Source organism: Oenanthe melanoleuca, unplaced genomic scaffold, assembly GCF_029582105.1.
Source record: "Oenanthe melanoleuca isolate GR-GAL-2019-014 unplaced genomic scaffold, OMel1.0 S029, whole genome shotgun sequence".
In the NCBI taxonomy this organism is placed as follows: domain Eukaryota; kingdom Metazoa; phylum Chordata; class Aves; order Passeriformes; family Muscicapidae; genus Oenanthe; species Oenanthe melanoleuca.
This window is the reverse complement of record NW_026612678.1, coordinates 593-13,079: the sequence shown is the minus strand read 5'-3', so window position 1 is coordinate 13,079 and position 12,487 is coordinate 593. Positions and strand designations below refer to the sequence as shown.

General features: G+C 52.6%; 1 protein-coding gene across 1 annotated transcript; it reads left to right on the top strand.

The window, feature by feature from the left end:
• Positions 1–2,218: 2,218 nt before the first annotated feature.
• Positions 2,219–11,373, top strand: LOC130266385 (uncharacterized PPE family protein PPE21-like; the record flags this gene model as incomplete). The annotated part of the gene is made up of 4 exons (XM_056515661.1): positions 2,219–2,297; positions 7,325–8,130; positions 9,240–9,373; positions 11,288–11,373. Coding segments are annotated over exons 2-4 (1,024 nt in total), but the record flags the coding sequence as incomplete, so codon positions are not given.
• Positions 11,374–12,487: the final 1,114 nt, after the last annotated feature.

Sequence of the window (12,487 nt, the reverse complement as noted above, 5' to 3'; positions counted from 1 at the left end):
CTAAAGGGAGATCATGGAGGAGATGAGAGGAGATCATGGAGGAAGATGAGGGGCAGCCCTAAAGGGAGATCATGGAGGAGATGAGGGGAGAACATGGAGGAGATGAGGGACAGCCCTGAGGGGAAATCATGGAGGAGATGAGGGTTGGCCATGAGGGGAGATCATGGAGGAGATGAGGGGAAGCCCTGAGGGGAAATCATGGAGGAGATGAGGGGTGGCCATGAGGGGAGATCATGGAGGAAGGCGAGGCACAGCCCATCCTGCAGTTTTGAAATATCTTTTCTCAGGTGTGGCAGCAGAACAAGCTGCCTCCCAAGGTGAGATCTCAAAGCAATGGATTTCACAGGCACCTCCTCTGCATATGTAATAACTCTCTTTTAAATTTTAATTTTCATTTTAGTACTTAATGAGCTGACTGAGAAACCCAAGCCTGAGGAGCTTGGGAGGAAATTTAGGAGCGTTTCTGGAAATGGAAGATTTTTGGCTCTGGTTTGGGTGCATTGGAGAAGGTTTTTGGTTTTACAAATTAAAAAAAATACAGATTTTTTTTGGGAAATCTCATCAGGTTTCATCTTTTATATCTCAACTGGGTGAAAAGCTGTTCTTGTCCCAGCATTTTACCTTGGACAACAGTGGTAAAATCCCACCTGGGTTGTGTAAATTCCTTGGTGGTAAAAATAAACATTTTTAGAGGCTGGCACAGGCCCAGTGTTTGTACAGCAGCTCTGCCTTGACGCGCTGTAAAGGGACAAACACCAAAATTAGGGATTTTTTGTCGTGGTGACAAAAAGGGTTTGAAGGGAGGGGGAAAACAATGCCCCAAAGTGGGATAAACCCCAAAAGGAGAGAGAGGAATGACAGGAACCCCAAATCCGTGGGAAAGGGGGGCAGGAAGATCCCAGTTCTTTAGGAAGGGGGTGCAGGGGGACCCCAATTTTTAGGGAATGGTGTGCAGGGAGATCCAAATTCCTTGGGAAAGGGATCATGGGGACCCTAATTCCTTGGGAATGGGGTGCAGGAGGAGCCCGATTCCTTGGGAATGAGGTGTAGGAAGACCCCAAATCCTTGGGAAGGGGATCACAGGGACCCCAAATCCTTAGGAAGGGGATCAAAGGGACCCCGATCCCTTGGGAATGGGGTGCAGGGAGATCCCAATTCCTTGGGAAAGGGATCATGGGGACCCTAATTCCTTGGGAATGGGGTGCAGGAAGATCCAAATTCCTTGGGAAGGGGATCACAGTGAGCCTGATTCCTTGGGAGAGGGGTAAAGGGGGAGCAGCATTCCTTGGAAAAGGGATGACAGGGACCCCAATCCCTTGGGAATGCGGTGCAGGACAATCCAAATTCCTTGATAAAGAGGCGCAGGGGGGAAGAGTCCCACCCTCAAGCAGGCAAAAAAAAAACCCAAAAAAACCGCAGCCTCGAGGGCCCAAAGTTAAACCACCGCTAAAAGCTGACTTTTTAAAGCTCAGCCTAACCCAGGAAGCGAGCAAAAGGCGAGCTGTAAATATTAAACAGCGGAGCCCCGAGGGCTGCGGGGCCTCATGGGCTGGGCGGGGAGAGAAGCGGGGAAAGAACCGGGGGGAGAGAGAAGCGGGGAAAGGAGGAGGGGGAGAGGGAAGGAGAGAGCGAGGGGGAGAAGGAGAGAGAACGAGGGGGAGAAATAGAGAGCGAGGGAGAGAAATAGCGAGGGAGAGAAATAGAGAGCGAGGGGGAGAAATAGAGAGCGAGGGGGAGAAATAGAGAGCGAGGGAGAGAAATAGAGAGCGAGGGGGAGAAGGAGAGAGAACGAGGGGGAGAAATAGAGAGCGAGGGGGAGAAGGAGAGAGAACGAGGGAGAGAAATAGAGAGCGAGGGGGAGAAGGAGAGAACGAGGGGGAGAAATAGAGAGCGAGGGAGAGAAATAGAGAGCGAGGGGGAGAAGGAGAGAGAGCGAGGGGGAGAAGGAGAGAGAACGAGGGGGAGAAATAGAGAGCGAGGGGGAGAAATAGCGAGGGAGAGAAATAGAGAGCGAGGGGGAGAAGGAGAGAGCGAGGGGGAGACGGGGAGAGCGAGGAGGGAGATCAAGGGGGAGAAGGAGAGAACGAGGGGGAGAAGGAGAGAGAGAGCGAGGGGTTCGCGGCTCCCTCCCCGGGCCGGGCCGGGGCTCGGGGCTCGGGGCCGGGCTTTGGGGGCGTTCCATGCAGAAGCCAATGCGCAGGAAGGGGCCGAGCATGAGGGGAGAGGTTGTTTACAGCAGCCCGGCCCCGGGAGCTTTAACCCGGCCGGCGGCGAGGCCGAGCGCGGAGCGCCGCTCGGTGAGTTGTGTTCGCCCCCGAGCTCGGCTCGCTGCTTTGCTTATTCTCCTTGTTCTCCCTTACTTCATTTTCCGCAGGGAAAAAAAATATAGGGGTGGGGGGGATGATGGTGATAATAATTAAAAAAAAAAAAAAAAACCAAAAAAAAAAACCCGCGCGCGGGAGCGGCGGTTCCCGCCCGGCCGCGGCTCCGCCCCCGCCCCGCCCGGGATCGGCAACGGGAACCGGGAATAGGGAGCGGGGAGCCGGGAATAGGGAGCGGGGGTTCGCAAACAGCCACGGCCGCAGGTAAGCGGGCACCGGGCTGGGGCGGGATGGGCAGCAGCCGGTTCTGGTTCTGGTTCTGGTTCTGGTTCCGCACCCGGTTCTGCCGGTGCCGGTGGGAGCAGCGCCCTGCCCGGTTCTGCTCGCTGCTCGGAGCCCGGGGGATCCTCCGGGGTTCTGTCCGGGGTCCGTGTCCCCCCCAGACCCGGGGCATTCCCATCCCTGTCCGGGGTCTGTGTTCCTCCGTCCCGGGTCATTCCCTGCCCGCTGTTTGTGTCCCCCCCAATCCCTCTGTCCCCCCAGTCCCTCTGTCTGTCTCCTCTCCCAGTCCCTGTCTGTCCCCGCCATCCCCTCTGTTCCTCCAATCCATCTGTCCGTCCCAGTCCCTCTGTCTGTCCCCCCCAATCTCTCTGTCCCCCCCTCTATCCCTCTGTATATCCCCCCCAGTCCCTCTGTCTGTCTCCTCTACCCTCTGTCCGTCCCAGTCCCTCTGTCTGTCCCCCCCTCTATCCCTCTGTATGTCCTTCCCAGTCCCTCTGTCCGTCCCAGTCCCTCTGTCTGTCCCCCCCTCTATCTCTCTGTATGTCCTCCCCAGTCCCTCTGTCTGTCCCAGTCCCACTGTCTGTCCCAATCCCTCTGTCTGTCCCCCCAGTCCCGGTCCCCTCCCACCCCGATCCCGGTCCGTCTGTCTGTCTGTCCGTCCCTCCTGTCCCCCGCCCCGCACACGTGCCCTGCCCGGTGCCGCCCCCCTCGGCTCCAGGCCCGGGCACTCCCCTCCTCCTCCTCCAAATCCTTCTCCTCCTCCTCTGCCGCCTTCCCCACGTGCCACGCGCAGTCCTGGGATCCACAACTCCAGGAATCCATAAATTCAGGAAATTGTGGATCCACAAATCCAGGAATCCCCAAATCCAGGAATCCATAAATTCAGGAAATCCAGGAATCCACAAATCCAGGAATCCAGAAATTCAGGAAATTGTGGAACCCCGAATCCAGGAATTCATGGATCCACAAATCTAGAAATCTGTGGATCCACAAATCCAGGAACCCAAAAATCCAGGAATCCGTGCATCTCCGAATCCACGGATCCACAAATCCAGAAATTCGTGCATCCACTAATCCAGGAATCCCCAAATCCAGGAATCCGTGAATCCACAAATCCAGGAATCTGTGGATACAGGAATCCATAACTTCAGGAAATTGTGGAACCCCAAATCCAAGAATTCATGGATCCACGAATCCAGGAATCTCTGGATCCACAAATCCATGGATGCCCAAATCCAGAAATCTGTGGATCCACAAATCCAGAAATCTGTGCGTCTTTGAATCCATGGACCCACAAATCCAAGAATCCACGGATCCCCAAATCCAGGAATCCATAAATTCAGGAATCCATAGATCCACAAATCCAGAAATCTGTGGATCCACAAATCCAGGAATCCGTAAATTCAGGAAATTGTGGAACCCCAAATCCAGGAATTCATGGATGCCCAAATCTAGTAATCCATGGATCCACAAATCCCCAAATCCAGGAATTAGTGCATCCACAAATCCAGGAATCCATGGATTCACAAATCCAGGGATCCCCAAATCCAGGAATCCATAAATTCAGGAATTCATGGATCCCCAAATCCAGGAATTAGTGCATCCACAAATCCAGGAATGTGTGGATCCCCAAATTCAGGAATCCATGGATTCAAAATTCAGGGATTCACAAATTCAGGAATCTGTGGAACCCCAAATCCAGGGATCCCCAAATCCAGGAATCCATAAATTCAGGAATTCATGGATACCCAAATCCAAGAATCCACAAATCCAGGAATTTGTGGATCCCAGGATTTGTGGACCCACAGATTCCTGGCTGGGAAATTCCCTGGATTGGGAAATTCAGGAATTTGTGGATCCACAAATTCAGGAATTCATGGATCCAGAAATCCATGGATCCCCAAATCCAGGAATCCATGAATCCAGAAATCCGTGGATCCCGCAGTGTGGATTTTTTGGGATGTTTTGGGATGAGGAGAGGATTTTTTGGGAAGAGGGAAAGGAAAAGTTGATTTGTGTCCAGGTTTGGTAGCCTGGAATTTTTGGTTCTGGTTTTTGTTGCGGTTTGGCTGGATTGGAGGGAATTCCTCCCAAAAAAAAAGACACAAAAAGAAAAAAAAAAAAAAAAAAAAAAAAGTGGGAAGATCAATTTTCCTGGTTTTTCCCCCCCAAAAAGCCAGGATGAGCAGTGAGGAAAATTCCTCATTTTCCAAGCTCGCTTTTCCCAAACCGTGCAGCACGAGGGAAAAACATTTACAACATTCCCAGTTTTTTTTGGGAAAACCAAATCCACGCCCGGAATAGTTTGGGATCCGTGATTGGGAACAGCTGGGACGGGGCTCCGCTGGTTTGTGGGACAGAAACGGGGCGGGGATTTCTTGGCACGGCCACGTCCGGGATGGGATCCAACATCCAAAAAAAAATCTGCCGGAATTTTGGCTCCGGGCAGGGTTTTCCTTCCCTGGGGCTGCGAGGGGGAAGGAAAAACGGGAGGAGGGAAAAGGAAATTCCCGAAGGAATGGGGAGGAAATGAGGAGAGGCTGAGGCCAAGGGGGTCGGAGTGAGCGGGGTTTGTGCTGGGGATTGTGGGATTGGGATCCCAAATCCTGGGATTTTCCAGTTTGGATCCCAAATCCTGGGATTCCCCAGAGTTTCTGTGCCTGGGATTCCCAGATTTGGATCCCACATCCTGGGATTTTCTAGTTTGGATCCCAAATCCTGGGATTCCCCAGAGTTTCTTCACCTGAAATTCCTGGATTTGGATCCCAAGTTCTGGGATATCCCAGGATTTCTGTGTCTGGGATTCCCCACCTTGGATCCCAAATCCTGGGATTACTCAATTTGGATCCCAAATCCCAGGATTCTCCCATTGGGATCCCAAATCCTGGGATTTTCTGTTTTGGATTCCAAATCCTGGGATATCCCAGAGTTTCTTCACCTGAGATTCCTGGATTCGGATCCCACATCCTGCGATTCCCCAGTTTGGGTCCCAAATCCCAAGATATTCCAGGATTTCTGTGCCTGGGATTCCCCAATTTGGATTCCAAATCCTGGAATATCCCAGAGTTTCTCCACCTGAGATTCCTGGATTTGGATCCCACATTCTGGGATTTTCCAGTTTGGATCCCAAATCCTGGGATATTCCAGAGTTCATGTGTCTGGGATTCCCCACTTTGGATCCCAAATCCCGGGATTCCCCAGTTTGGATCCCGAATCCTGGGATTTTCCCCGTTTGGGTCTCAGATCCTGGAATTCCCCCATTTGGACCCCATCCCACATCCCAGGATTCCCCAGTCTGGATTGCAAAATCCTGGGATTCCCCAGAGTTTCTCCACCTGAAATTCCTGGATTTGGATCCCAACTTCTGGGATTCCTGACTTGGATGCCAAAATCTGGGATTTTCTGGTTTGGATCCCACATCCTGGGATTCCTGGCTTGGATCCCAAATCCTGGAGTTTCTGTGCTCAGTGCCAGCTCCCGGTGCCACCCCTGTGTCCTTCTGTCTGTCTGTCCCCGTGTCCCCACTGCCCCATTCCAAAGCCTGTGTCCGTCCGTCTGTCCCTGTGTCCCCACTGCCCCGTTCCTGTGTCCGTCTGTCTGTCCCCAGCATGTCCCCAATGCCACCATCACGTCTGTCTGTCTCGATGTCCATCTGTCTGTCCCCAATGCCCCAGACCCCATGTCTGTCTGTCTGTCTGTGTCCCCATGTCTGTCCCTATTGCCCCATTCCTGTGTCCATCTGTCTGTCCCTATTGCCCCATTCCTGTGTCCGTCTGTCTGTCCTCATTGCCCCATTTCCGTGTCTGTCTGTCTGTCCCCAGCGTGTCCCCAGTGCCCCAATCCCCGTGTCCATCTGTCTGTCCCTATTGCCCCGTTCCCATCTCTGTCTGTCCTCATTGCCCCATTCCTGTGTCCGTCTGTCTGTCCCTATTGCCCCATTCCCGTGTCTGTCTGTCTGTCCCCAGCGTGTCCCCAATGCCCCAGTCCCCGTGTCCGTCTGTCTGTCCCCATTGCCCCATTCCCATGTCCGTCTGTCTGTCCCCAATGCCCCAATCCCTATATGTGTCTGTCTGTCCCTGTGTCCCCATGTCTGTACCCAATGCCCCATTCCCATGTCCGTCCGTCTGTCCCCACTCTAATCCCCGTGTCCATCCGTCTGTCCCCATTGCCCCATTCCCATGTCTGTCCCCACTCTAACCCCGTGTCCGTCCGTCTGTCCCATTCTCACCCCATGTCCGTCCGTCTGTCCTATTCTCACCCTGTGTCCGTCCGTCTGTCCCTGTTCTCACCCTGTGTCCGTCCATCTGTCCCCACTCTCACCCCATGTCAGTCCGTCTGTCCCTGTTCTCACCCCGTGTCCGTCCGTCCATCTGTCCGGCTCTCCCTCCGTGTCCGTCCGTCTGTCCCCGCTCTCCCTCCGTGTCCGTCCGTCTGTCCGGCTCTCACCCCGTGTCCGTCCGTCTGTCCCCGCTCTCCCTCCGTGTCCGTCCGTCTGTCCGGCCCTCACCCCGTGTCCGTCCGTCTGTCCCCGCTCTCCCTCCGTGTCCGTCCGTTTGTCCGGCTCTCACCCCGTGTCCGTCCGTCCGTCTGTCTGTGTTCTCACCCTGTGTCCATCTGTCTGTCCCCGCTCTAACCCTGTGTCCGTCCGTCTGTCCCTGTTCCCACCCCGTGTCTGTCCGTCCGTCCCTGTTGTGACGCCGTGTCCGTCCGTCTGTCCGCAGCCATGGCGGCGGTGCTCTCCCGGCGCCTGGGGAAGCGCTCCCTGCTCGGCACCCGCGTGGCCGCTCCCGATCCCAGCCCCGATCCCGACGGGATCCCGGGACTCGCCCCGCACCGCCCCCGAGCCAGCCCCGGATCATCAAATCCCGGATCCCCAAATCCTGGATCTCCAAATCTTGGATTCCCAAATCCTGGATCGCCAAATGTTGGATCCCCAAATCTTGGATCACCAAATGTCAGATCCCCAGATCCTGGATCCTCAAATCTTGGATTCCCAAATCCTGGATCACCAAATGTTGGATCCCCAGATCTCAAATCCCCAAATCTTGGATCACCAAATATCGGATCACCAAATCTTGGATCCGTGAATCCTGGATCACCAAATCCCGGATTCCCAAATCCTGGATCATCAAACATCGGATTCCCAAGTCTTGGATCACCAAATCCCGGATTCCCAAATCCTGGATCCCCAAATCTTGGGTTCTCAAATCCCAAATCGCCAAATCTTGAATCCCCAAATGTCGAATCACCAAATCCTGGATCACCAAATCTCGGATTCCCAAATCTTGGATCCTCGAATCCTGGATCCCCAAATCCCACATCACCAAATCTTGGATCAACAAATCCCAGATTCCCAAATCCTGGATCATCAAATATCGGATTCCCAAATCTTGGATCACCAAATCCCACATTCCCAAATCCTGGATCGCCAAATCCCAGATTGTCAAATCCTGGATCGCCAAATCCCAGATTCCCGAATTCTGGGTTCCCGAATTCCGGAAGCTTCCGGCAGCTCAATGGGCAGCAGGTAAATCCTGGGATGGGGGGAGGAGAAAAAAATTCCCGGGGTTTTCCGGATCCGCGGCTTTCCGGAGTTTTTGGTGGGTCATGGGATTAGTTTACTTTGGAGGAATCCCAAATTCTGGGAAAAATGGGAATTTTTTCCGGGAAAGAGTCCGAGCTTGACGTGTGTCCCTCAGCACTTCCGTCCTGCTGAGCAGGATTTGGGATCATCCAAAATTCCCTTCCGTGAGATCCTCCGGGTTTTCCAGCCCAATCCCGAGGGAATCAAATCCTCCAATTCCAGTCCCAAAGGAATTAAATCTCCCCATCCCAATTCCAAGAGGATCCAATCCCCCAGATTCCAATCCCAAGGGAATTCGGTCTCCCACATTCCAATCCTGAAGGAATTCCATCTCCCAAATTCCAATCCCATGGGAACCAAATCTCCCAAATTCTAATCCCAAAGGAATTCAATTTCCCACATTCCAATCCCGAGGGAATCAAATTTCCCACATTTCAATCCCAAAGCAATCAAATCTGCCAATTGCAATCCCAAGGGAATTCCATCTCCCACATTCCAATGCCAAGGAAATCAAATCCCCCATATTTTAATCCCAAAGGAATTCCATCTCCCAATCCCAATCCTTTGGGAATTCCGTCTCCCAAATTCCAATCCCATGGGATTTCAATCTCCCAATTCCAATCCCAAGAGAATCAAATCCCCCAAATTCCAATCCCAAGGGAATCAAATCTCCCAATCCCATTGGAATTCCATCTCCCCCATTCCAGTCTGAGATTCTGGATCCTTGTGATCCATGGAAAAGCCCCCATCCCATTTTTGGGAAGTCTTGATCCTTGTGCTGCTCCCCCAAATCCCGATCCCTGGGGGTGACAAATCCATGGAGGGATTTTTCCATGAACGGGGGTGGGAAATTTGGGAATTAATTTGGGATTAATCCCAACACTCTGAGGGTCAGGAAATCCCTGGATTTGGGATTTTTGGGGGTGGGCAGAGCAGATTTTTTGGGATCAACCTCAAAATCTGGGATCATCCTTCATCCCAAACAATCCTGTGGGATCAGCGGGCTCTGGGTGATCCCAAAGCTCATCCCAAACTTCTCCTGCCTTTTCCAGGTGCTGGTGACGTCCCTGGATGAGCAGATCCCGGGATTCCCGGCGTGCTGGAGGGTGCAGGACGCGCTCCAGGCCCCATCCCGGCCCAGCGTTCCCGGGAGATCCGTGTCCAGCAGCATCGACGTGCCCAGGAGGTCGGGGGCTTGTCCTGGATCCCAAATCCTGGAATTCCCCAGTTTGGATCCCAAATCCTGGGAGATCCCAATGTAAATCCCAAATCCTGGGAGATCCCAGAGATCCCAGATCCTGGGAGATCCCAAATCCTGGAATTCCCCAGTTTGGATCCGAAATCCTGGGTTATCCCAATATAGATCCCAAATCCTGGGAGATCCCAGAGATCCCAAATCCTGGGAGATCCCAGATCCTGGAATTCCCCAGTTTGGATCCTAAATCCTGCGACGTCCCAGAGATCCTAAATCCTGGGAGATCCCAGTGTAGATCCCAAATCCTGGGAGATCCCAGAGATCCCAAATCCTGGGAGATCCCAAATCCTGGAATTCCCCAGTTTGGATCCTAAATCCTGGGATGTCCCAGAGATCCCAAATCCTGGGAGATCACAAATCCTGGAATTCCCCAGTTTGGAACCTAAATCCTGGGAGATCCCAGAGATCCCAAATCCTGGGAGATCCCAAATCCTGGAATTCCCCAATTTGGATCCTAAATCCTGGGTTATCCCAGAGATCCCAAATCCTGGGAAATCCCAAATGTAGATCCCAAATCCTGGGAGATCCCAATATAGATCCCAAATACTAGGAGATCCCAAATCCTGGAATTCCCCAGTTTGGATCCTAAATCCTGGGAGATCCCAGAGATCCCAAATCCTGGGAGATCCCAAATCCTGGAATTCCCCAATTTGGATCCTAAATTCTGGGATGTCCCAGAGATCCCAAATCCTGGAAGATCCCAGTGTAGATCCCAAATCCTGGGAGATCCCAAATCCTGGGATTCCCCAATTTGGATCCCAAATCCTGGGATGTCCCAGAGATCCCAAATCCTGGAATTCCCCAGTTTGGATCCCAAATCCTGGGATATCCCAGAGATCCCAAATCCTGGAATTCCCCAGTTTGGATCCCAAATCCTGGGAGATCCCAATGTAGATCCCAAATAATGAGAGATCCCAATGTAGATCCCAAATCCTGGAATTCCCCAGTTTGGATTCCAGATCCTTGGATTCCCAGATTTGGACCCCAAATCCTGGGATATCCCAGAGTTTCTCCACCTGAGGTTCCCAATTTGGATCCCAAATTCTGGGATTTTCCACTTTGGATCTCAAATCCTGGGATTCTCTTCTTTGGATGCCGAATCCTGGGATATCCCAGAGTTTCTGTGACTGGGATATCCCAATTTGGATCCTGAACCTTGGCATTCCCCAATTTGGATCCCAAATCCTGGGATTCCCCAAATTCGATACCAAATCCTGAGATATCCCAGATTTTCTCCACCTGAGATTCCCTGATTTGGATCCCAAATCCTCAAATTCCCTAATTTAATTCCAAAATCCTTGGATTTCCCAGTTTGGATCCCAAATCCTGACATTCTCTACTTTGGATTCCAAATCCTGGGATATCCCAGAGTTTCTCCACCTGAGGTTCTCAATTTGGATCTCAAATTCTGGGATTTTCCAATTTGGATCCCAAATTCCAGTATTCCCCAATTTTGATCCCAAATCCTGGGATATCCCAGAGTTTCTGTGCCTGGGATTCCCCAGTTTGGATCCCAAATCCTGGGATTTCCTCATTTGGATCCCAAATCTTGGAATTCTCCAATTTAGGTCCCAAACCTTGGGATATCACAGCTTAGTTCCCAAATCCTGGGTTTCTCCAGTTGGGGTCTCAAATCCTGGGATTCCCCACTTTGGATCCCAAATCCTGGCATTCCTTGATTTAAATCCGAATAATTTGGACAATCCAGGGGGTTCTTCCACTTCACTTCAAAGATCTTTCCCTTTAATTCCCCACTGATTCTCCCATCCCACCTCATTTGGAGGGAGCATTTTGGGATTCCCAGCGTCGTTCCTGACGAATTCCCGGATTTTTTTCCCGGCGCAGGCGCTCGGACGCGGCAGTGGAGATGGACGAGATGGTGGCGGCCATGGTGCTGACGAGCCTGTCCTGCAGCCCTGCCCTGCACAGCCGTGAGTGCAGCCAGAATCCGTGGGGAACACCCCAAAATCCGTGGGGAACGCCCCAAAATCCATGGAGAACGCCCCAAAATCCGTGGAGAGCACCCCAGAATCCATGAAAAACAACCCCAAAATCCACGGAGAGCGCCTCAAAATCCATGGGGAACACCCCAAAATCCATGGGGAACACCTCAAAATCCGTGGGGAACACCCCAAAGTCCATGGAGAGCACCCCAAAATCCACGGAGAGCACCCCAAAATCCATGGGGAACAACCCAAAATCCATGGAGAACGCCCCAAAATCCATGGAGAACGCCCCAAAATCCGTGGGGAACACCCCAAAATCCATGGGGAACACCCCAAAATCCATGGAGAGCACCCCAAAATCCATGAGGAACACCCCAGAATCCATGGAAAACGCCCCAAAATCCATGGGGAACACCCCAAAATCCGTGGGGAACACCCCAAAATCCATGGAGAACGCCCCAAAATCCATGGAGAACGCCCCAAAATCCATGGGGAACACCCCAGAATCCGTGGGGAACACCCCAAAATCCATGGGGAACACCCCAGAATCCATGGAGAGCACCCCAAAATCCATGGGGAACACCCCAAAATCTGTGGAGAGCACCCCAAAATCCATGGGGAACACCCCAGAATCCATGGAGAGCACCCCAAAATCCATGGAGAGCACCCCAAAATCCGTGGAGAGCGCCCCAAAATCCATGGGGAACGCCCCAAAATCCATGGAGAGCACCCCAGAATCCATGGGGAACACCCCAAAATCCGTGGAGAACACCCCAAAATCCATGGAAAACGCCCCAAAATCCATGGAGAACACCCCAAAATCCATGGAGAGCGCCTCAAAATCCATGGGGAACACCCCAGAATCCATGGGGAACAACCCAAAATCCGTGGGGAACACCCCAAAATCCGTGGAAAACACCCCAAAATCCGTGGGGAACACCCCAAAATCCGTGGGGAACACCCTAAAATCCATGGACAACGCCCCGAAATCCATGGGGAACACCCCAAAATCCATGGAGAGCACCCCAAAATCCATGGGGAACACCCCAGAATCCATGGAGAGCACCCCATAATCCATGGGGAACACCCCAAAATCCAT